This window comes from Chlamydotis macqueenii, chromosome 12, assembly GCF_036417535.1.
Source record: "Chlamydotis macqueenii isolate bChlMac1 chromosome 12, bChlMac1.mat, whole genome shotgun sequence".
In the NCBI taxonomy this organism is placed as follows: Eukaryota; Metazoa; Chordata; class Aves; order Otidiformes; family Otididae; genus Chlamydotis; species Chlamydotis macqueenii.
This window is the reverse complement of record NC_141567.1, coordinates 22681299-22707242: the sequence shown is the minus strand read 5'-3', so window position 1 is coordinate 22707242 and position 25944 is coordinate 22681299. Positions and strand designations below refer to the sequence as shown.

General features: G+C 36.4%; 1 protein-coding gene across 6 annotated transcripts in view; it reads right to left on the bottom strand.

Annotated features, from left to right (window-relative positions):
• Positions 1 to 25944, bottom strand: part of ZNF280D (zinc finger protein 280D) — a 54234-nt gene that overhangs the window by 18683 nt on the left and 9607 nt on the right. For 5 of the 6 annotated variants that reach the window (XM_086756899.1, XM_086756904.1, XM_086756900.1 and 2 more), the window contains 12 exons: positions 20046 to 20163; positions 12678 to 12787; positions 10776 to 11005; positions 8245 to 8402; positions 7713 to 7813; positions 7470 to 7616; positions 6648 to 6782; positions 4898 to 5142; positions 3560 to 3700; positions 1812 to 1874; positions 1109 to 1227; positions 877 to 913 (listed from right to left, as the gene is read on the bottom strand). In XM_086756899.1, the coding sequence (XP_086613025.1) occupies positions 877 to 913; positions 1109 to 1227; positions 1812 to 1874; positions 3560 to 3700; positions 4898 to 5142; positions 6648 to 6782; positions 7470 to 7616; positions 7713 to 7813; positions 8245 to 8402; positions 10776 to 11005; positions 12678 to 12787; positions 20046 to 20163 (1604 nt within the window). The remainder of the gene's footprint in view (positions 1 to 876; positions 914 to 1108; positions 1228 to 1811; positions 1875 to 3559; positions 3701 to 4897; positions 5143 to 6647; positions 6783 to 7469; positions 7617 to 7712; positions 7814 to 8244; positions 8403 to 10775; positions 11006 to 12677; positions 12788 to 20045; positions 20164 to 25944) is intronic. The other variant, XM_086756903.1, reaches the window with a different exon arrangement.

Below are 25944 nucleotides of genomic sequence, written 5' to 3'. Positions count from 1 at the left end.
ACTCAATGACACCTTGTGGTTAAATCAGCGTTAAACCATTTGCTTTCATCTTTTAAAATCTCTTTCTTTGCAGTCTAATTGACATTTTTATTTCTGTGTTCTGAAATGGTTAAGAGACAACTCAAATGTTTGATTCAACGGACACATCTCTGAACCTTCACTTAAGGCTTAAGCAGGTCACAAGCTACATCGTAAAGCTTCAGGTACTGCTCCGGGATAATCAGGGATGGCTTGGCACATCTGATTCTTCTAAGGTTAAAAAGCACCAAGCAACCCCTGCAACACGATCTCCACAATACTGCACATTCTTTTTCAAATCCTTAAAAAAATTGAAAGCCAAAATCCTCAGATTAATTTTTCTTTGGCAGTTAGAATTACCAAGATAATACAAAATGGCATACGTTTGTATAACATAATTTTGAAAAGAATTTGTAAATATTTATAAAATATTAAGACTGAATTTGTCCTACTTGAATAAACACAACTTTTAAAAAAAATTGTATTAATATTATGTAAAGAACATAAGCTAGTATTAAAAGCAAGTTGAAGTAACACTCTCCCTATGCCTAGACTTCAAAGTCAGGATTGAGAAGTTGCAATACTGCAAGAATTAATTTGTCTCTTTGGCCAAACTGAACAAAAGCCTGGTTTTCATTTTGGCTGCAGTAGGTATCATTTTATCTCCCCATTCTTGTAATTGCGGACGTGGTAAGAGCAAAAAGCAGTAGTAAACTAAGGGTCTATGTTCAACCATACATTTCAAGTTCTATGAAATTCAAAATAAACCCAAGTTCAAAGAGCAAAATTTCGGCCATCTGCCATTAACAGAAATAAACATCAATAGAAATAAACATTGAACAGTAAAACAAAACTTACTCAGATACTTGTTCAGCAGTTGGGATATCTACAGAAACTGAAAACAAAAAAAAAAGGATTTAATAAAAAATGTTTTAAAATGTGGAAATACAGAAGTACTCGCTTTCAAATCCAAGCACACAGAAATAACGATAATGCAACCAAAAAAAAAGGACTGCAATTCCAGAGAGACATCCACATAGAAATATTTATATCTGTATACTATATAAAAAGACTATATATACACACTCACCTTTCTCTATAATAACTTGACAAGTATGAGTGTGGCTTTCACTCAGATGTGTGGCCATGCTGTCTAAGCCAGAAACATCAGTCAGGAAGTCACAGTTCAGGCATACTACAGTCACGCCTCTGGAGAAGGGACAGTAAAAAGGAAGTATAAATATAACATGGTTATGAAAACTGTTTTCTTAACTTAGAGCAACTGGATAGCCTATTAAAAAAAAATAAACAAAATTCCTTGCAAATTTAGATGAGATGACTCACAAAAAGATTCTTACTTTTGAGACCGCAACTAGCACCTGGAAATCCCAGTCAATGACCAGGGCATCTCCATGCTGGATGTAGTACAAAGACCACCACTTTAGACAGAAATTCATCTGTAAAGCATGAGTTTCTCAGTTTCCGTTGGTTGGTTGTTTTTTTTGTTCCCCCCTCCACTCCCATTTTACATACTAGGAATAATTGGAAAATAAAGAAATAGAAGTATTTTTTTTAAAGTGTGCAGGGTTAAGACAGAAGTTAAATGCGGACAAATAACAAATATTTGTCACTAAAGAGAATACTGTTAGCAGAAGAGTTAATCTTTTTATTTCCCTGCTCTTTCTGAATTGTGGAAGCCTAGAAATTCAAGAGGCTCTAATCTCATTTAACTAACCAGTTCACTACCAGAAAGTAAGAACATAATGATCTGTAACTGAAAAAAGCTGAATTACCGTAGCTCTTCTGAATGTTTCTTATAGATCCAAAACCTTTTACTTGGACGAGCACTGTGAAAACTAAATATAAGAAAACATTACCACTTAGACTGATTTGCTCGAGTACATTACTCCACGTATCGCCTACACTGTACGTGGTCCTGCAATTTGCTTATGACAAGGCATGGAAACAGAAGGCTCAAGTACTGATCTGCATTATTCTAAAACATGACATTGCTGAAAGCTTACAGGCTTATGAAACTCAGGCCTCGTTTAAAACTCTGGCTTTTGTAAATAATGAGTTTGGGAGGGGCAAGGCTTAACTTTATTGGTACACTCCTGCAAGAACACAGTTACATTCCTCCCATCAGCAGGTTAGCTCTTGAAGCACCATGCCCGTAGCTATACAGTGCTCCACAAAAGCAAAGCTTTGCTGAACTCTGGCTTCCTAAAGAGATAGCTTTAAATGAGATAAATCGCATTTTCAGACAACCTCTAAGTTATCTCATATGCAGGTTAAGTATGTGCCAACACTGTACTCCCATATGAAACAAAAAGCGAGCAGCTGAGTACAGGGGCTGCTGCTGTAGAAACACCCTGCCTCTAACGGCCCTCGTCCTCACCATCCCTTGTTCCGCACACTCACCAAAACAAGGGGACAATAGGTGCTGCAAGGGGTCAAAATAGGGGGGGCATTAGTGCATCAAGGACGCAAAGGACACTGGCTATTTGACTGCATGGCTGAAACTAACACCGCGCAGAACACAGGAAACAGTAGGAAAAGTTTACCTTAGATTCCCCTCTCCCCTTCTGGAGTTAACTTTCTCTTATATCATCATAATTAAGCACTTGTTTTTTTGTTTTTTTTTTTTAAAGCATGCAGCCAATAGGTTATATGCATAAAAGCATGTAAACTATTTCAGCCTAGGACTTATATAGGCACTGAAATTAATACAAATATGTCAACATATAAAATACATACAAAAATTTTTAAAGACTTGGATCTTAAATTCAAGAATTCTAGCATTCAAAAATGCAAAGGCACTTTATACATACATGTATTTAAAAAGACAACTGCATTCTGTATTTTCCTGCAATATATTTGGCTTGTTCAGGGCACAGGATTAACAAGTAGGTTTTCAAAATTTTGTTTTACCATCACTACGACGTGATCCGTGTCTAATTATTGCATAGTATAATTCTATTGCTCTGAACACTAATGTATTTCTTTGCTTAACAGGCTTTTTTACAGCTGTCACCACTAATACTCTACACTGCCTCACAATCAGTGACAAACCTCCTGCAAAATGAGATGTTATTTTTGTGGATGACCAGAAGTGGTATAAGAAAAAGTATCCACTTGAGTATGCTATTTGAGAAATCCTTTACATGGTGTTCTGAGCACAGATTTCATTAGCCATAGCTGTGGCTGTACGCGTTCAGCACTTGTAAAATCAAATGAGGTATTCAATCTGAAACCCAGAGAACATGTACTTAGTCGTTATTTGTTAAGTCTGCCTGAAATTATTATGGAAGATCCCACAGAAACTCTGAAGCAAAGACAGAACACTACGTGAACCACTGGATTTTTAAGGCAAAACAAGAACATGTGGTTTAGGTCTTCATTACAAAGTAAAAAGCCAACCTTATGTATTTCCCTGCCAGTCCTACAACCCAGTTCAAAATTCAGCTAACAGAAACACTTAACACACCTTATATGAATTTAGGAAGCAGTTGATAATTCAAAAATTGTGAAGAGTTCTTACCTCATCATATGATTCACATAGGCTTTGCTACAGCTAGTGTTGTATCTGCACAAGCTACAGTGGACGTAAGCAGGAAAATGGCTTGCAAAATCTTTTATTTCTGAGTAACACTCAATGCATTTGTGAGCTCCCAAATGATACCTAGCAGTAACATGAGAAAGTTAATAGTTAAAATCAACACTGTAACTAGTTGAGATAACTATTTCAAACTCTTTGCTTTAAGTTAGTAGCAAGCTTGTCTACATTAGGGAAAAAATGAGGAACGTAAAAATACATCAGATAAGTACTTATTGTAGGTTACATTAGCACACAAAGAAAACTTTGGGTTTTTTTCTTTAATTACACTGTCATTATGACCTTAATAAAATAAGTGAAAGTTAATGTAAGTATCTGGCCACTCCCAGAAATAAGATGCTGCAGTAGATGAGAACCTCCAACTTCAGCTGCTGCTTTCGTCTCTATGTACTTAAGGATTTCAAAGAAGTGCTTCATCCACCATCACGCACAGAGAAAGCCTTTGGTTTTCCTGTCACCCCTGAAATTCCCCACAAGTTTTGAAATAACAACAAAGCAAGAATGTAATCCTGCTCTCCCTCAATTTTGCTGGCTGGTTTGGGGTGTCTCAGCTACACCCTATGAACGTTAGCACCTTATTGGAAGAGAGACATCTACAGTCTTTGACAAAGAAAACTGCCAACTCATCTTAGCCAATGAAATTATATAATTATATTCTAGTCCATAAAACATTAAATTAAATTATTAATATAAGGATGGGAAAACCCACTAAATTGTAAATCTAAGGACAGCATTGTCCCAACAGCTTGCTTTTTACTTTCTTGATTTTTTTTTTTTGGTAGGTCCCCAAAGTAAGGTATCTTCTAGGACAGACAAGACAACCTTTTAAATAATGGGTTCAAATAAAACCCTTCAAAACTGAAGGAGAAAAATTCTTTTTCCTCCATAATAAAACTTGCAAAGAACACCCAGGCAGATGTATTCCCCTCCACAGGTCACTTTTAAACATAAATCTGCCTAATGAGTCAGTATTCAAGAGTCTGTGGCTCTTGTGCAGAGAAAAAAAATCTAATTTAGAACAGAAAAGTTTCCAGCACATCTGTTCTTCCATCATAAAATAGTCTACCACCAACAGAATTGGTGAATGAAGATTCAGAATTATAATCACAGTACCAATATGTGGAAAGTTTACGTGCTTCTTTTTCTGCAAAACTGGTGTCAAATCTTCTGTATCACAGTATTAGAAGTTATCGAAAGACAAATATATGACTAGTCATTTATATTCAAAGTATACTTAAAGATATTTTAATGCTAATATTTTACCTCAGATTATGCAATGCTGTATTTGTAACTTCTTTTTTTTTTTTGCTGTTGGTCCATGCATTTTGCTTCTTCGATGTAGTTGGCTTTGATTTTGCTTTTGACTTATTTGTATTAGATTTGTTATGATTTTTAGTGGTTGTATTTTTAGCTTTAGGTGATAACTGAAACGTGGAAGTACTGGTACTAACAGAAGATGTAGCCGATGATCCTGACTGAAGAGATCCAACAGATGCTCGAATAGTCACCTACAAGTATAAAGTGAAATTTTTTTCTATTTAGATTTAAGCTAAGTTCCCGTTTCAATTTGTCTCAAAGTTTAAGCCACTTTGGGATAAAAATCATAGCATAAGAAACGCTCCTCAGTACAGACTGCCTTGAAAAATATTGAATACTGTTGACTAGAGTAAACCTAACTTCAGTAGCCTACAGGATGCTGTATATCTTGTTTTGGCGGAAATTGTTAGCCATGACAAAACACACTGCTCTCTTTTCAGACTTGCAACTGGCTACATCCTGCTTCTTAAAATAACAAAAAAAAAATGTAGCTGTGGAAAAGAAACAGAAGGGTGAGGCCAATTATCCCTCTAAGAAAAATATCAAACTATCCTATCAGTAAAAGCCCTGTATCTTGTTGCCTGATGATTAGCCCATCTACTTCCTTCAGATATTTTTGTTCCTCATCCTAGTCTCCCAAGGACTAATTCTGGTTCCTCACCTCTCATCTGGCATCATCACACTCCCTTGTCTTGCCCTTAAATTTGGTTCTCCAGTTTTCACTCGCAGCTTGACTCCTAAGCATACTTCTTGCCCACCTCATCTTCCAAACCTGATTCCAAGCTCTTCAGTTTCATCATCTACATCCTGTTAAGGTCTAACATCAAGATTTTAAGATAATCTAAGCTTTTATTAGATCATTAAGACCTTGAAATCTTTAGAAAATGCAGATATTGTCACAGAATAGAGACTCGGTGCTTTACATTCTGCCAAGCTACACAATCAACATCAATTACAGACATTTTCCTTTCCTGGTTCTACAGCAAATGAACTGTGAAGAGCTGATCAAAGTGTTAATCATCATCTTCCTTTCAACTGAAAGGACATGTATCTTCACACTTCATTGAAAAACTAGTGGAAAAAGCCCTGAAATCTACAGGAAAATCCTAGGCTAAGTGATTCCTTATGGAAGGAATGGAAGAACGATTTAAAGACAGCTTAAGTGTTCTGAGGAGATCCAAGTTTACTTCATAAAACACTTAGCAGAAAATTGTGGAGTTTTTTCACCCCTTCAAATGCTGGCAGTAAAAAAAACCTGGTAAACTCCATTATAAGCACATATTGTCTATGTAGAAGCAGGTCTTGCACTTGTATGATTTTTTGTCACCACGTTCCACAAGAAATGATGCAAACCCCTCAGATCAACATCCAGACTACCTCCTTTTCTCCTAGCACAATAAATGATAAATGACCAACAGCTCAAGAAAGCAGCAGCACCCACTGGTCTATGGCATATAGTACGGAAGAATGGGACAGAAAGCAACACCACAGACCACTGGGAAGAAACCATAAACTGTGCCTGGCAATTCTTGCAACAGGAGTATTGAGTTTCAGTTTTAGAGGTGACAAAAAAAAAAAAAAAAAAATCTTTGCTTTGGAAAAGAAAGGAGAAAAAACTTCTTTCGATTCCACCCCCTTCTCTATCAATATATTTTTTTTCCTTCACTCCCTCTAATTTCCCTGTATGAAGACTTACCTTTGTTCCAGGAGGCAATCCTTCTAACTGTTTTGGTTTCCTAAACGTCCGGTGATGCTGAGTCTTGTGATCCATTTTTTCTTTGCATGTCAAAAATTGCAGTCTGCACTTAGTGCAACGGTATATTCCTTTTTTCTTTTAAAAATGGAAGGCAATCTATAGTAAGCATGAATCTTATGATAAACAAAACTCCAACCCTAGCTTGTCTTAAGCAACGGTCATCCAGTTTCTAAAACATCAACTGGACAAATTCCTAATATTTTACAAAGCCAAGATACTGCTGAAGTTGAAGATGTCTCTGCTCTTGCAGGGGAGTTGGACTAGATGACCTTTAAAGGTCCCTTCCAACCCACACTACTCTGGGATTCTATAATTCTAATTAAAGTGAGAATATTTAAATACTTGAGAATGCAAGGCAGAATCGTTACTAAGAGGAGAAGGAATCAGGTTACCAGTTACAAGAAGACACGGACTTCATAATCTTTTTGTCTACTTGAATTAGTGAAAGGTTTGCTAGTAACCTCAAGAAAAGCAGAACACATCACTACAGCTTAATGAAGAAACCAAACAGCAGAGATACTCTTTCAAGGATATTTTGAGATTTTTTTAAACAAGGAGTTGCTGTCACACAAAAACATGACGAAGTCTAACAATTCCCTTAAAGACGTTGCAAAAGAAGCAGTCCTAATTCTTCTACTGTATTTCGTTAAATATTCTTATCCAGTAACAACCGTATGTTGCTCATTTACACACTTTTTTTTTTTCAGAGAGAGCTTAATTACATATTTAGCATTTTTCTAGTGATTGAAAATATCCACTTACCTGATGCCTCATGTAATGATGCATATACGGTGCTCCAATTTTAATTACTTTGAGGCAAAATGGGCACAGTAAGTGTTTTGTATTTTCATGAACTGTTCTAAAATGTGTTTCTACATCTGAAAAAGCTGAGGATCTGTAGTTGCATACCTAAAATAAAAAGGTTGACTTTCTTATTAGAAGTTTATTGACAGTAAAGACAGGGGGGTGGTGTAATCTAAATACAAAACAGTCACTCGGAGATACCTGGCAAACATACGGCATTTCACCTGGCTTATGATTGTCCTTCATATGTTGCAAAAGAACTTGCTCTGTTTCAAAGGATAATTCACAGATTTTACAAATCGCTAGAAAAAGTGGAAAAAAAAAAAAAAGATAAAAAAGTAAATATTAATTTGACATCATAAGTATATAAATTATAATACATATGTATATGTGAACTGTATAAATCTATGAAAGTAAATCAATCTAACAGTTATTTTACTCTTCAGAAGAAATTCCCTGTACAATTTCAGGAAGCTAGGAGCACAAGGCCCTTAAACAACATGAATAAGCTTTCAATTAAAAAAACCAAACTGCTTTTAAAAATATTTATTTTCCACACACCTTGCTCTAACATAAATTGAAAGAGTTCTCAGCTCCTATATTAAATCTCAAGATTATTGCGCTTACAGTACAATAGCTTTACTCTGAAGTTAAAAACCAGCAGAGTAAGAGTCAAACAATATCTAAAAACCTGAGGTCACAAAAGGATTCCACGTGATACAATCCAACTTACTGGATGACTCGTAAGGCGTGTGTGTACTTTCGATGTGGCACTGCAGCTGGAACGGGGTGGGAAACTGACGGTAACAGTGCTGGCAGGTGGTGTGGCTTTCCCAACTTTCACTGCTCTGCTTCTCAAGCTCCAAGTGATGTTTCATGTGGTTCATAAACCTTTAAATGATAGTGAACAGGTGCAAAAACCTACAGTTTATCACTCACTATGCATGATACATCACATGCAAGATGTACAGGACTCTTTAGAAACTTTACTCTGTAAGGACTCCTCAATTAAAAAAAAAAATAAATCTAAGGAATTAAAAAAAAACCACCAATCAAAGGCAACAAAGTTAAGCAAGCTGACTACGCCAGAAATTATCTTTAAAAGTTTAAAAAAAAATCATGACTATCATAAGGAACATGCAACATATCTGAAACATGTTCTAAGACTAAGCAATCTATTGCATTTTTCACTTGCTTAGACAAAATTCTTGCCTTGAAATAAAGGGAAATTAGCAAGGCAACAACAACAAAACGTGTCAGCTGTTCACACTTCACCATCACCCAAGTCTCAAAGCCACATTCTGAAGCAAGTAGAACTTCAGGTCTGCTGAGAACTATTAAGTAGCAAGAATGTATCTGCAATTAGGATGTTATAGCTTTATGTGAAACCACCTCCATTCAAAACTGACAGGGTTCCAGGAGTTTTCTTTCTGTAAAGCACTTTAGGACTGAAGTTGAATTATGAAGGACAGTTATCAAAGAATGCCACTGTGCAGTAGACAATCAAAGAGCATGAGAAACTTGGTGGTATGTTACTACTTCAAGATACCACATTTTTGTCATTAATATGTCCATCTATCTGTAGCAGCAACCTATTCTGTCTTGAGAAGTCTTGGTATGCATCACAACACTGGCAGGTCAAGCAGCACAAGGATACATTAGTTGCACAACCCACTACTGTTAAACTTCAGAAACTGTTCTATTTTGAATACACTTCATTTCAGTACAGCCAGAGTAACTATTAAATGTAGGTCACACTCACAAAAGGCATGTAGTTCTCAAAGTGGTGACCTTGGAATTGAAAAAAACAAATGAGCATGGATAATAGTCTCTTGAGCTCAAGCTTCTACATCATGCAGTTGCTTTAAAAAAAAAAAAAAAAGAAAAGAAAAAAGGAAAAAAAAAGCTAACTGAAGATATTCAGGTACTTAAGCAGAAGAAAGGCATTGCCACTAGTACTGTATATTGTGTTATCAGAACATTATTTCAATGGTGTGTTTAACCATAAATCTTTTAAAGGAAGCAGGGGATTACCCTGATGAATCACTTTGTGCTTTTCTTAATTAAGGTCCAGAAAACTTCCACTAGAAGTAGAGAGGTACTATGTATTTATTTTGTCCTTTATAAATAGTTAACGGTATAAAATACAACTTGGATAAAAATGCTGAAGTTATAGAACTATGGAATACAACCACGAAGTTACAGCATAAAATAATAATTTTAAATGACTTGCTGTGGAACACCATAGCACCAACAGCTTACACATATAAAGCTGAGTAGAAAATAGTGCCTGAAAAAATATTTAAGATACTGGGTTCATTTTAAGAAAGTATAGTTACTGTGAACCAAGAAAGGCTTATTTGCAAAGTATTATGCATAGAAAAAGAGAAGAAAAGCCTCTTGGTCCATATCAAACATTGTTTATTGCTCTTAAAAAGATAAACTGCAAGGGAAGAAATCCCATAAGTAACAGGAACTATAAAATTGAGAAAGTAAACTCTTTTAAAGTCCAACAACATACAACATTTTCAAGCTGCTTAAGACAAATTACCAGCACTTTTTCTTAGGATTTACACATATTTGATGATTAATAGCAACTTTAATGTTTGTCATTGCATGAAACTTCTGTTTTGTTCAATAATATGGGTCTAAAGTTAGCATAAACCTGTTCATTTTAACTTGCAGACGGTGCCCTTTGAAGGAATTGTGCCTTTTTCAGTTTTACGTTCTGCTACTTCAGCTTCCCTTGAAGAATGTACATAAAAAATGTTCAATGACCTTAGCTTCTGAAGGAACAAGGACACGAACTCATCTATCTGTTAAAAAAGCTTACTGAAGTTTTTTGCAGCATTATTCCATCAACATAACAGATGTTACATAAGTAAACCACCAACTATTAGTCATTGTGCATCCCTAAAGGGAATTAACACTTGCATCTACTGATATCACCATCAATCCAGATGGCAAACTAAAATACTTCGTGTTGCTCTTTCTAACCCCAAAGTTCTAGAACTGCTCTCATTAAAACACTACTGTTTATGTTAGACATCATTAAAATTTGTACTCAAATCTGTAAAAAGTTTAAGTTATGGCCATACATGCATAGTAAAAATTAATTCAATTTCTGTTCAGTCACCCAATATTATCAGTTTTCAATAAGGAAAAAAAAAAGATTATATTAAAGAGACAAATTTTTAATGCATGAGACTAAGTGCTATAGGCTGTAAGTGATTAACAAACAATTAAGGGAGTGGGTTCAAATACCTTATGTTATTTTTAAGAACTTTCAGACAACTGAAGCACTTAAATGTTGTATGAGTCTTCTGCTCCTGTTGTAGCTGCTGGGTGTCACCTTCATGTTTCCCATAATAAAAGTCGTTAACTAACATAATCAATTTTCCTTTCTCAGATTCAGCAGTCTTGATTGTTGTGCTCGAACATTCTGTTTTGGCCGCTTCCATGAAAAAGCTATCTACCATATCTGGACAACAATACTGGACAGAAAGGGGGAGAAGAAGAGACAATGGTATCAGTTTCTTTTACCAAACTGCATCGATAACAATAGCAGTTTAAAAACTGAAGCCACTCACTAACTGGAGTTAGATGCAAAGCTCAATTCTCTAAGACACTGACTTCATTCATATTCACACATGTTTAGGTAACAAAACACTATATATTACAAAAACTGAAAAAGGATTATTCTCATAGGTTGATGTAAGACAAATTTAAGCTAGAAATCAGAATACCAGTGTTGCCTTACTCTCATTAGAAAAATGTCTGCTTCATTTAAATTTAATAACAAGAAAAAGAAAAGCAGCTTTTATGCAAGTATTTTGTTGACAAGCATAAGTTTACTAGGACCTTAATGGAAAGTTTTATCTTTTATTCCTTTGGGCAGGACATATATTTAAACCCACAAAAGTTCTTCCCAGCATTACTGAAAAATTCAGAAATTCCAAGTCAGCCAACACACATTTGTCAAGCTTCTATATGTCAAGTGTACATAACGAGTGCTTAACCCAATAGCTAGAATATGAAACTTAAGAAGTATGAAGTACTTCATACAGAAGATGCTATGAAGTTTCCAACAGTGAACAAAATTAGTGTTTCAGAGGACAGATCTTTTTCCTGCTGAATAATGGTTCTTATTGTGCAGGACTACTTTCTAGAAGCCTACTAGTAAGGAGTTAATTTCCTACTGTGGAAGTGTAACTCAGTATATTTATCCCATACAGTTAAACCAAAATTTTAATTAACCCTCTTCTTGAATGGTTCTTTCATTCAGCTGATGTACTCAGGGCAAAAGCTATGCTCTACAAATAATGATTAGAGAAAGATAAAACTCTTGATTTTTTTCTGCTGTTATGTATGTTTCTTAATTGTGTTTTGAGGCTGAAGATGACAGTAGCTACCATTTAGGTATCTTAAGCCCAGTAAATCAGAATGATCTGAGTTAACAGTAACTCAGAGCCTCACAGATTTCTGTTATACAGTAGTTCGTATTCTTTTTCACATGGGTTAGTCACGTTGTATATAGAGCGCAAAGCCGTTTCTCTGCCTTCTGAAATGAAATACATATGCCTGAGAACTGTATGAATCTTTGTCAATTTTCCAGGAATCAATGTTTCCAGAAACAATAACAAGTAGTTTCATAACCAGACGAAGTGATGTTAGTTTCTGAAAGCTTTGTTTCTCACAGTATTTAAGTATGAACTACAAAATAAGTTTTTCCCCTCAGCTGAACAACTTTAGAAGCTACCAAAATGATATATAAAGATAAAAAGGTAAGTTTACACTGTCATCTTCGTCTCAGTGATCTAACACAGATGTGGGTCAATTGACTGCCTATTATGATAGGCACTTATTTTCATCAGATTCACCTGAATCTGGCCAATGGTTCAAGAAGTCACAGCTGTGGCAGAGAGAAACTGTACAGAGACAGCACATATGCCTCGTATCATTGGAAAAGCAAGGCAAAAAGTGGCAAGATTTAGAGCTTCCCTACTGCATTCTTCCTCTCCAAGACTGCAAGTCATTGAACATTTGGGCTCTGGTTGACCATGGATAGAAGCCAGGCTATCTTAATAGCAAAACATGGCGCACTCTTATAACCAAACAGAAGCCCACAAGTTTGTTATAATATTTACCAGCCCCAAAAAAGTTTACCTTCATATGATTTTTCAGAGGATCCATAAGATTGAAATGAATATTGCACTTTGGACAAGCTCTTGGAAAAGGTCCTCCATTTTTAATGGTGCTTGATGTAGCATTTGTACCTGTAAAATTTAAAACATGTTAAGATTCAGAATTCACAAGCGGATGCTCAATTTATTATCATGTATTATTCCAGCAAAATACGTTGTTTCAAATGAAAACTATTACAACTGATGTAGCTGTAGTAATCATAAGCAAGGTTTTACAACCGTCTTTGAACTACCCTTCCTTTTTTCCAAACTGATTTGATTTGTTCTGCTTGATATAGATCTGTAAACAACTTTTACAAAATCTTAGTGAGAAATAAGGAAAAAATCAGAGGTAGTGAAGGTAGTACGACAGAGACAAAGCACTAATTCTGTGTACCACCACCCCTACCCCACTTCCTCACCCCCAGATAGGATCTATTTTTGACATTTTTGTTTCAAGAACTTTAATTCTCAAATGAACATGTAAAACTTGTTTTATGCCATGACCTGATCATCATCACAAGAAGGTTCAGATAACCAGTTTTGGAAAGGAATTTCACCATCTGGTTCTCAGTGATTAGAATATTTCTCTCTAGACAGTTGTTGGAACCTAGGCCTAGTGAGAAGCATCATTCCTGTTGAGCAAAGGTGTCTTTGCAGAACCTGAAGAATAAATCCTCTGAATAACTACTCCTGGTAATGAAAGGAAATAGTATTTCTCTTATCAACACAAAATTATTAGTAGCTTTTGAGCAAAAACAAAACCAAAAAAGCTTTGCATTAGCTTAAACTTTAACGAACAAACCCAGGCTTCCAGTTCACTCCAAACTGCCCAAAATCATCAGACCAAGAGCTACTTTTCCACGTGAAGTTCTCTTGCATTCTCAAGTCATTCACAGATGTGGAGGACTCCATGCTGAGCAAGTAGTTTAGAAGAAAAGATTAAACACAGGAAGAGTTTTAAGTAACATCTCAGCTGTAGAGTCAACTGTACCCTGCCAGGGCTATGAGAAAATGTAATAAACGCACAAATACATCCACCTTCTATCAAGGGAATGAGAAAGTGTACAAGTTAAGAGATGACCATGCAACAGCAGTATATATTTTTTCACAAAAATAGTCTTGCATAGTCCATGAGGTATCCTTGAAGGTAACAATATCGCTAAGAATCATAACTAAGCAGAAAGTCCTGCACATGAGTGGACGGCCTTGCAAGAGATGTATGGCAAAACAGTGCTGCAAGTCTTCACTATTATGTTTTGTAAAACATTTTGACACAGCACAGCTAAGTGCAAGCTGAGTTGGAAGAAAACAGATTCTGCAGCAATACCTAATGTTCTGCAGTCCTTCAGTGCTGGATTCTGTGATAGATTAGAAATTGCTATGCTAGCATGGGATGGCTTAGAGAGAAACTCATAAAAACAAGGTTTCCAGTGAATATTATCTACTCCTTTGTTCCTGCACTCAGTAAGATCCTCTGGTTATCTTTTGTATATTATAGGCTGCAACACATCTGTTTTCCCCACCACAGGGTGGAGAAATTTTTTTTTTGCTGCAATATTCCCTGTATCATAGCCACTTCCTTCCAGTTTCGGGGGAACGGTCTGCTAGCAAACCAGCTGCAAACAAGACATGCAAATACCCAAACACGAAATTATTCCAAACAGGATCACACTGTAGGTAGCTCCTCACTTTAACATTACAGTAGATAGTATGTGGTTGAAAATATCTCAAAGTCTAGAACAAATTCTTGTCTATTGCAATCAGGTGGAAAGTACCTTTTGGCTCAGAAGGAATTACACCTAATCATTAATAAGCTGAAACAGCTAGACTGCCTCTCTTCTTGTAGAGAGGGAAAGGCCTTTCAAAGAACATCCTTTCTTTGAAGCTTAAATGCCTCTTCTCCCCTCCCACTCTTATTTTAATCCGTATCAAAACTGCAAAAGAAAGGGGAGGACTGCAAAACACACCTTGCCATAGTTAGGTGAAGTACAGAATCACAGAAGAATTTAGGGTTGGTCTTGCGGAGGTGGTTTTGTCCAACCTCCTGCTCAGAGCAAGTCCAACCTTATCAGGATGCTCAGAGCCATGTCCAGTCAAATTCTGAATATCTCCAAGGTTAGTGATTCCATAAACTGAGTCATTTCTGCCTCCCTGACATTCCTACTTTTTCTTTTTTTCTTCCTTTTATCTAATCTGAATTAGTTGATAAATTCAGCAGTCACAGAATTCTTTCAATTTTGATTTTCTGGTTGGCTGTTTTTTTAAAGTTTCAGCTCTCTGTTCAATTCTTTGACACAGAGAATCTGAACTAAGATTAGGAGATGAGGGGCATTTATTTTGATAATCTGTCTTTACAGCCACTAAACAACTTAACTAATGGCTTTACAGTTCAAACATACTTACTAAACAATAAAGGTCTAAAATTTGAGTAGGTAGTAACCTAGGGTGTATTAATTTGTAAAGTTATACAAATCCTTGCATAGAAAAGTTTTTCTTATTTTAAGGCATAAGAACAGAGTTACTTATTTACGTTGCCTTAATAGCATTAATAACACTGATCAACTTAAACGTTACGAGAGTGCTAGCTTTTTCCATGGAACAGCTGCATTGATTGACAGCTAGACCATGTGATCTACCCTACCTTTTGAAGATACATTTTGTGATGGTGTTACTGTTGGAGAGTTAACTGTAGGTGAAACAGCTGAATTGCTTCCAGCACCAACCTCATTAGGCTTGGCCTTTTTTGAAGTTACACTGTTGCCTTCAGAAGTAGCAGGATGCTTAGATACAAAACCACTCTCATTCAGCCCTACAGTGGTTTAAATTAAAGAACCTCAGGTTTTTTTTCCATAGTATATTACGAACACATTACTGATGCCTATACTTTAAAGGATGGACAAGTCTACATAAAGCAGTTAAGATTTCCCTAAAATAATAAGCCATACAGAAGTTAAGAAAACAACATCCAAGTGAGACTGAATTTTCTAGGGCCAGTGGAGACGGAAAGGGTAAATGCAAGGAAATACAGCCCCATCCCTGAAACCTAGTAAATCATACTATGACCACCTGAATTTATTTGGCGTACTTTTCACTCCTTGACCCACACTAATCTGAGATAAGGTGAGTTTACAGTAATAAAGTTAAGCTCAGTAGCTGGTTTCTGCAATGCCCCCTATTCGGAACAACCTCTGCCCTCTTTTCTGGTGTGTTTTTTTTATGTTAATGCTGGTTTAGTTCGTTATTTAACTCTGTAAACCATTTGAGACTTCAGTTTGCAAACAAAATTACAACAGTGTTTTAGCTTCTAACAACCAACCACAGCACACTTATTTGCTCTCTTCTAAAAGAACAGTTGATTCCCTTACTGCTTGCAGTATTTCTTCTAAAAAAAGAAAATCACTAAAAACAACTCAGAAATCTCAAGGTTCAGTGCCTGATGAACATGCCCATCAATACTTGGCTCCATCTTGTCCTGAAACCCATGTGTCTGTCACTGTAAGATTACCCTTGACGATGTAATCTCAATACAGAGACCAGACCTCAAGTAGACCTGAAATAGCACAGTTGCATACCAAGAAGTCTGAAGAGCCAGCACAGGCCTTGTAAATCCCTCACAATTACAGACAGCAAGTAGCCTTAAAGACTGTGATAAACTATGATGAGGACCAGACTTACGTTCTAGACACAACGACCTGAACTAAGGACATTTCTGTATATTCCCCTCCCAATGGTCTAGCTGCTCCAGCGACTTCTTTGGCTGTAGTAAGCATAATAAGACGCTGCATCAGTATCTTTAAAAAAGTTTCTCAAGAGGCAGAGATAACTGGGGTCACATAAAAATACTCAAACTCCCTGGGAAGAAACAAAACAAGCCCCTCCCACCTCCAAGCTGTTTTTACTCAGCGGTAACTATCTAGACCTAGCGAACAGTCTAGAGAGGCTCCTCATTCAATCCATAGAGGCAAAGAATCCCAGGAGGGAATGCTGATATTTGAGCATCTTGGAGAATTTACCACACTGTGCCTCATATACAGGAAAACATAGTTCACTTGTTACATACTTATTTAGGCATCCTAACGTTCTCCTTTGTAGCACACCTTTCCTTGTTTCTAACATAAATGAACATAGTAAGCTTAAGTGTCTCACTCTATGCATTGTTTACTGAATGTAATACATTCAGTATTACATACAACATATTCACATTACATACAACATATTCACAAAATAAACTGGTTATTTATTAGATACGACTACTTCCTAGGGTTTCATTTACTTATACTTGCACTGTTTGGAATATGAGCTGGTTACACTGACATATGTGTCTTGATCAGCAAAGGCTTCCATACAGCTGGTACGACTTCAGCTTTCTTCTGCATTACTTGAGGCCATTCGAGCATCAGGCCATCAACCTACAGCAGGAACTACTGCCAAATATCCAATTATGTCTAATTGTGCAATGAGGGCCAGGAAAAAGACACAAGGTCTGACTGATTTTACAAGAATCTTCAGTAAAGTATTTTATTTTACTGTTGAAAACCTGATCTGGATTATTTTTACATGTTAACAAAACTGATAATCATTTCAATTAAAGAAGCTTGACACATCTGTGTCAAATGTGAAGACTGTTTCATATTTATAAAGGTGAGCACTCTTAACTTGGTTTACACAACTCTGATTTAATAAATTCCCTCTTTCAGAAGAATTACAATAATACCAGGATAATATACATAGGTTTGCATTTGAATTGTTTGTTCATTTAAAAAATTTAAAGCCTATTTTGAAAAATGATCAAGCCAATTCCAAGTACTATTTAATATCTAGCTAGTATAAATCAGATTGGTTCCTCTTTTCATCAAAGTGCCTCTGTCAACTGGCACGTGGACACAAAAATTCCTTGGATCACCCATGTTCCAGACTAGTTTGTCCAATTCTCTACCCAGCAGATCACACAGCCGAAGTTGTCAGGGACTCCAGGTTCTCAAGAGTAGAGAAAAGCAGCCAAACAATTCTTGTTTGGTTTTCAGGCTGCTCAGGAGTCTACTACCTTCACTTCATGCTATTAATGAGTACTTTTGTAAATATTTTGTAGCTATTATGAAACAGTTGATTACACTCACGCACACAGTATTATTGTGTACAGTATCTAAAATGATTGCAAGAAGGAGCAAAGTATACTGGCTGGAGTACATACTGGTTTGCCAACAGCTTTCTAAACACACTTTACAACACTACTGTAAAATCCTTAACACTGCTGCATGCATCTGTGCTGACTGCGCCTGATCTTATGAATGATTGCAAAAGATGTTAGAAACAGTAACTCGTAATAAAAGCATCAAACGCACTGTGGTAACAGTCAGATCAAATTAACAGAATAGGGACATGAAAGCTGAACTATTTCAGGCCAGCTCTAGTGCATTGTCCCTCACTGACATCTCCCATTAATCTAGTGCTACGAATGCACGCATACAGTCAGGTCAACTCCCAAATACCACTGAACAGTTCTATAAGTTAGGGCATTTTCTGGCTTCTCCAAGTGGGTCAAGTTTGTGGGAGAATGATCCCAAACCTACGATTTACAGACATCCCCAATGCCCATCCAACTTGCAGATACAAGTTATCAATGCTGTTTAACTTACCACCACCACCATTTTAGCAGCCTAACAAAACGGCTGGTTAGTGTCCATTAGCAGCTTGTCATTTCCCTGCTTAGACCTCAGAAATAAACATTTATGCTATATTGAGCTAAAAAAATGTCTTTAAGGATCCATATACAGAAGTTCAACTGTTCTGCAGAGTATCACAGGCCAGGTCCCAAAAGGATTTTGCTTTAAAATACCATCTTCCAGAATGTCGTGTACCCACAGTGCTACACATGAATTAGAGGAAGCACAGCACCAAGACCGGCAGGTAGACATCGGCACGTACGAACAACACGAGCATAAGGGCATTATGCGACCTCACCATGCAAACCAAACCACAAAATCCACAGACACTTCCTTGTTGTGAAGTGAAACGTATCTTAAATTTGTCTGTGTCATAAAGATACTCATGTTTCAACTCACAATTATAAAGCTTTTAATTTCTAAATCCTCTTGCCATCTAGCAGAAATAAACATAGACTAAGTATGGTATATTTAAGACACTTTGAATTACAACCCTTGATGCTTTTAAGTATTTAATTTTTCTCAAAGACTAATACAAGTAATTATTTAGCAGGTCTGCTAAATTAAAACAAACAAACAAACCAACCAACCACAAAGCTACAAACATTTCAACTTTAATATCTGTTCTTTGGAGAACAAGAGCTGGAATACTGAACCATTTGCAAGAAATAAAATTTTTGCATACTTTACAAAAACCAATTTAACCCAATAAGAGAAGAATGTGATCACAGAATAGTTGGAAGCATGCAAGGAAATACACTACCAGCCCTTTACTGGTAAGTATCTGGATTGAATGCCTGAACTAGAGATGCAAAATTATCACATCCAAGCAGAATAAACTAGCACTCACTCTGTTCTACATAACTTGTTAGTATGACCGGTTAGGCCATTCATGGCACATAGCCTAGCACTTCAGGGAAGAATCAGAAGTTATTGTCATCTGCAACTTATAGACTGAATGACAGGATTCTGGTCAGTTATTACAAAGTGCAATCCTTCACAAAAGAGAAGGGCAGTCTTAAATCATAGCCTGTTTAAGACTGAATACACTGCATGCTTCAAATCTACTTATCTGCTGTGACACAAAAAAGGTGCTTTTTTGATTGTTTTTAAGTAGGTTAAATAGTTTCTGCTGAAATACAATTTAGCTAGTTGAAAAAAAAATTAGTTGTCAAACTACATATTTTTTCTCTTCCCCTCCTTTTCAGACAGGATCCTTTTGATCCTACCTACTCCAACTCCTATATACGGCAGTCAGGAACCCCAGATCATCATCACAGGGAATCCACACAGCAGGATGTTCTTCTGGTATGGTTCACAACCCTGCTCTTGCTATCAGCATTCCTATCCATGCTAGTCAAAGAGTGCTGGATATACTGAAAATGAGTCTTTATCAGTCAAAAATATTACAGTGGATCTAGCAATATTTTTTACATCTAAATGAGCATTATAATAAGACATCAGTTGATATAACAGTCTAATGGGCTGAAAAGCAATGTCTGACAATGTAAGGCTCCAAAGTTTATTTCATTAAACATTATACAGTGCTATGTACAGGGGGAAGAAAACAGTAGCTATACTATGTTCTAGAAAGCCTATTTAAAGTTACAACCCAAAGATCTGCACTACAGTTAAATAGCATTAGGCTGTTTCTTTCTCTTATCAACTACTACAGTTATACCCACCTGTTACATTCACTGCTGGCCCAGTCTGGTACTGTGGAACTCCCGAGTTCTGTCTCACACCAAACAGTATACCAGATGTATTATCTGGTGCAGCTGGTGGAGAATCCATAATATAATCCTAACAAGATATTTTCAAGAGGGAAAAGAAATTTGAGGTTTAACATTTTTTTACTTGCAGGCTTCAAAGGGTTTATTTTAAAAACATATGATTGCTTAAAAGTAGTCATAAAGTACTCAGTTGTAAATCAAGTTAATTACAATCTCCCCCAAATAGTCTTCAACTCTCATCAGTGGTTGTTAACTTATTCATAGCTGCATACCAGAACAGTAAAAACCACCCTAGGACCTAGGAAAGTCCATTTTATGAAATATTACTAAACCTGTTTGAACTTCTAATTATAAATGATTTTGTTCAAAAGCCTGATGATGTTTCAAATTATACTTGAATTGTTTTTCAAAAAACTCTAATACTTTCTTCCTTCAACCCAAACTCAGGCATTTGTCTGTTACTCTCGCATAACAGCTAGCTGCATTTTAAAATATCAGAAAACAGAACAAGCAGCATAAACTTGCAGCAAGCAGAAGCTTCTCAAAGTAAGATATGTTAAATCAATCAAATTCTACTAAGTGATTAAGCTTTAATGAAAGTAAAAGTATCTATAGCAAGTTGACTAGGAATGGCACTCAAATTTATCATATCACTAAGGTTTTTTTTTTCATAAGGACTTCTGGAAAGAATATAATCAAACCCTCTTTTCAAAGCACAGCTAACCTAATAGTTGGTTCACGTTTCTCAGCGCTTTGCTACATTGAGTTTTGAGCATCTCCAAGTACAGCTATCCTCTTACCCCTCAGTTTAAAAGGTTTGCCCTTTAGTACTACATACAACGTAAAAAATAAAATAGTCCACATTTCTTGGCTCTAACACTGAAAACTTAAAACTAAACACCTTCATTGATCACTCAGTAGGTAAAATCTGGAGGCAAAACCCAAGAAGTTTAGTTCTCTTTACAGATATTTAAGGTTAGGGGAGGAGGTAGAAGAAATACACTTTCTAAGATTCATCAATATTACTCACGCCTTAACAGGCCATTCATCCTAACACAATCTGGAACATAAAATATTTTAATCAATAGCAATAAGGAGTCAAGAAAAGCCTTATAACAGAGTTAGGTTTAATTTCAAAATGAAAGTATGAATGGTTTTTCTACTCGGAAACAATTCAATTGGTCACACTTCATCAAGCTGGCCTGTGAAACAAAAAAACTTGAGAAAAGTAGCTCCATTTTCCACAAAAAAAAAAAAAAAAAAAAAAAATCACCCAATACACATACACAGACTTTGTCATCAGTGTATCCATGAGACAAAGGCCAAAATACTTTTTCCTGTAAAGGTCCATCTCAGAAAACACTTCCCATTCACAATTGCACTACTTATTTGAAAACCTCCTTGTGGAAGTTACCACATTTTTAACTACCACCATGTTGACTAAACTTGATGGAAAAAGTCTAAAGAAGTGCAAGTACACACACAGGTATGATAATCTATTTTACGACTCCTAAGTAACAGAAAAGACTTGAACAAAAAGAAAGCTGCCTCTCCCAGTCCTGCCTTTTTGCTGTACATCTCTTAAATGAAGACCCTGCAGGACCTTAATGACAACAAAGAGCCATTCTTTCTTCTGGTGAGTGATTTAATCCAGTCTAACCAAATTAAACACACAGAAAAAAAAAAAAACCAGTATATTTCCATGCTTTAGAAAGCAAAAATGTTTTAAAGAAAAAAAAAAAAAAAAAGAGAGCTTTACCACATCAGTGAAAAACAAACAAACAAACCAAAAATCAAATTAAGATGTACAGGTGTTCTCACATACGGAAAGGCAAAACCCAACACCTTTATAAATTAAGTCCCTAGGGCTCAAGTGAATCCACCACCACTTTTAGTTTTCCAGGAGACTAGTGAAAATACTGGGTTCATACTGTGCATCCTAGACTTCCTAACTGCGGTAACCAAATCCACACAAAGAATACAATGCATGGTATCAGACCTTTGCTCTCCCAAAATTAACTAGGAAAAAACAGAATCTGAATCACACTCAGACTGAGGAAAGTGCCTATTAAGTAGGGGAAAGATATGGACAGAATTGGTTGGGGCTTATTGGAGAGCATTCTGAGCAGTGAATTATAGAAAATCTTCATGAAGAACAAATTTTTCTTAAAGAAGAGGATAACCCTATGCTATCAAAGACAACAGCAGCGCCTCCAACCAAATTAGAATTGCTGTAAACAGTATGACTCAAGCAAAATGCAACTCAGAATTTTTGAAACTGCATTAACATAGTGCAATAACAGGAACACAAAAACTAGACTTTTACAGAAAGTCAGTGAATCAAGTCTGTGATTGTAAAGGGGTATTGCAATGATAAAACTGGAATATCAAACACCAACAAAAGGTACTTTATAGACCTAGATGTTATGAAGTTGAGGAAATACATTTCAACCTAGCTGGTGATCAAAAGCAATCACTTCCAGCAGAAAAAGCTTTGACATCCTGAGATTAAAAAATATTGCACCATATTAAGATCACACTCCGAAGGATGTTCAGCTAAAAAGGGGCTCCTGCCACAGTGTCTAGTCATATCTCACAGTCACCTTCACAATAATTTAATTTCAAATATAAGTTTCAACACCTGGAAGCCTAAGATCCAAACATCAAACATTTCCCAGAAAAACTTATTTGAAACCCTTGCCACTTAGAAAGAATCAAGTTGGGCCGAAACAGAAAACGTGTCAACAAAAACGTTACAAAAAGTCCAAGGCAGATCATCAATATAAACAGTGGCCACAAGTGAAATAAAGACTAGATAAAGAGGAGAAAAAAAAAATTTAAAAAAAAAAAAAATCAACAAAACCTAAAAAGCTCTTGAATGAAGACAATTCAAGCCAAGGACATGAACCAAAACACAGGTAGTATACGTATAACACAAAGAACAGCAAATGACATAATGCGGCAGGGTGATTATTAAAAGTAACAGAATTTTCCCCAAGAAGCTGAATTATAGTACCTCCCCCCCCCAAAAAAAACTACCCGCACCAAACAAGCCTCTTTGCCCATAGAAAGTATTTTGTAATCAAGTGGCAGGAATAATACAAAACTAAGAAAATAAAATATTCTAGATAAGGCTGAAATTGGAAATACAATTCCAAATCTAGACAAGTTAGGTTGATGAGATGGAAGATTCACTTTCAGCATGTCTTAAGCAAATAAAAGTAGCACTCAATAATTTCTTAGCATCCAAAAAAATAGGATGTTACATCTAGGATAACTTGAAAAAATTATGAGCTCATGAAAATCATGATCAAAATGTCACCACTGCAAAGAAATCACATAATAATTTTTAATAATTTAAGTTTTAAGAGAAGACAGAATATGTATGCACTGGATATCCCAGAAAAGGGGGCATTACTTTCTAAAGCATGTCAGTCTAACTTGGAAGAGATAGCACTGACTAACCATAGATTGGTTTAGGTTGGAAGGGACCTTTAAAGGTCATCTAGTCCAACCCCCCTGCAAGGAGCAACGACACCAACTAGATCAGGATACACGGTCAGAGATCCTTTTCCATGCCGTGTACCTTGAAAGGCATACTTCAGGCTGCAACTTTTACAAATAGGTGTTCTGCCAGGGAAGAATAACCACCTGCAGATTTTGGCAAAGACTATAAAACTTTAACTGAAGTCTTATCTGTGATATTCTTGTTGAAAGTAAACTTGATGAACGAGAAAGAACTCTCACAAAAAGAAGTGCTGTGTGCACAGTGTCTTTAAAGGAAAACAGAAGAAAGGCTCCTGGGAGACCTCATAGCAGTCCTCCAGTACCTAAATCTTCTTTATAAAGAAAGATGCAGACAAAAGTCTTCAGCAGCGCCTGTTGCGATAGGATGAGTGGTAATGACTTTAAAATAGAGGGAGGTAGATTCAGACTGGATATAAGGAAAAACATTTTTACACTGAGGGCAGTGAAACACTGTCACAGGTTGCCCAGAGAGGTGGTGGATGCCCCAACCCTGGAAACATTCCAAGTCAGAGTGGATGGGGCTCTGAGCAACCTGATCTGGTTGGAGATGTCTCTGCTCTTTGCAGGGGGGTTGGACTGGATGGGCTTTGAAGGTCCCTTCCCACCCAAACCATTCTATCAGCTATGTCCAGCTTACATGTACCTTTTGGAGAAGTTCAGCTTTCCTAGGTCTGTTTGCTGTCATGTTTTCTAATAATGTAGAGGCCGCTATCAGCTTTACTATTAGAACAAAAACATGAGCCTGTATGTGTGAGGGAAGTAAAGGAGGAGCCTTTCTTTTACAGTAAAGATTCTGCAAGACATCCTAGCACTCCTTTGAAAGATTTAATAAAGCATACTATGTAAACGTTTATCAATATAAAATTCACAGGCTTGAAATATCTGTATACATCACATGAAGTAGCAGATCTTTCTGTATTAATCTGTCCTGCTTTATAAAGATAGATTTAAGAGGACTCCAGAGGCAACCTAGATACCCTACCGATATCTGGACTTACGATTATATAATTTTTTAGACCTTCGTAGACACAGTGACAGACTGGTTTAGCTAACCCACTTCACTAGACACATCCACAATTTCTCTCTGAAAACTATCAATCAACTGCTGAAGATTTAAAATTGGAAAGCATGAGTTATTTCCTAATGAATCTGCCAGAGATTCAGCTACCCAGTTGATAGGCAATAATTACATTGCCTTGATTTTCTTAAAATACAGCCCCCCATCAGCAATGATTTAGCCACAAGTCTTAACAACACCTACTTCTCATGTTTTAATGGCCTTATTAACTATATGTATTCAGACGGATTCCTCTGTTCAGCAAATGCAGAACACATTAGGCTGCATGATTTGTATTTTTACCAAATGAAGACTGACAGCTGGGACAACCACAGGTGTGTTTATTTGCATGGACGGTGGAGACGGTGCCTACTGTCAAGCTTCATTTTAACCTGACAGTAGTAACTATAGGCACATTGTCTGAACAGTTCCAGCTTAAATTATTTTCAGTAAAGGTATCACATCATGGTTTACCTCATACAAATAAGAAATTTTAATCTTCATTCTTTCCCTCTCACAAATGTCCAACGACTAAGACAATAAAAACAGCATCTAACTTGACTCCTCAAAATTATTACTCTGAGGTTCTGTGGCAATCCAGGAAGATCTACGATACATGATCTATGCCCATAATTCCCTTGAGCTTCTCAGACAAAACAAGTATGTGGCTGAATTGTTTCATCTGCTGATCCTGCAACTTTTGGTTGCTTAAGACCTCCTTACCATACCACTGTTTCACTAGAGCTGCCATGTGAAGCAAAAACCAAAAACACCCAAGGAGCTACTACTACAGCATTCTCTTAAGCAGCAAAAATCCCAAGAGAAGCACTGTAAAAGTCAGGTTGGAAAACCACAAAGTTACTTTAATTTCATTTTTTAATAGCTGATATTTGGTGTTTAATTTATTGGTACAGGGGATCCATTTCTGAGCAGAGAAATCTGCTAAATGCAGAGAATGAGAATTTAAAAATATAACATACATAAACAAAATAACCTAAATAGCACTAATTTCTCTTATGCCTAAGATTTTTATTTAATGTAACTCCACTGTTACTAAAGCTATCATCTTTGAGTCTTGCTAATCAGTATTTTCAAATACGTATTTTAATTCACCAGTGCAAAGTTACGGTCCTAGAATGTTTATGGTTTATATAATGCTAGTCTATAATCTAGTCCAGGTCTTCAAACTTCTAAACTGAGTCAGTATGTTCCCCATCGATTTATTCCAAAGTAATTGCACCCGAGTATTTTACAGTTTAAGAGAAT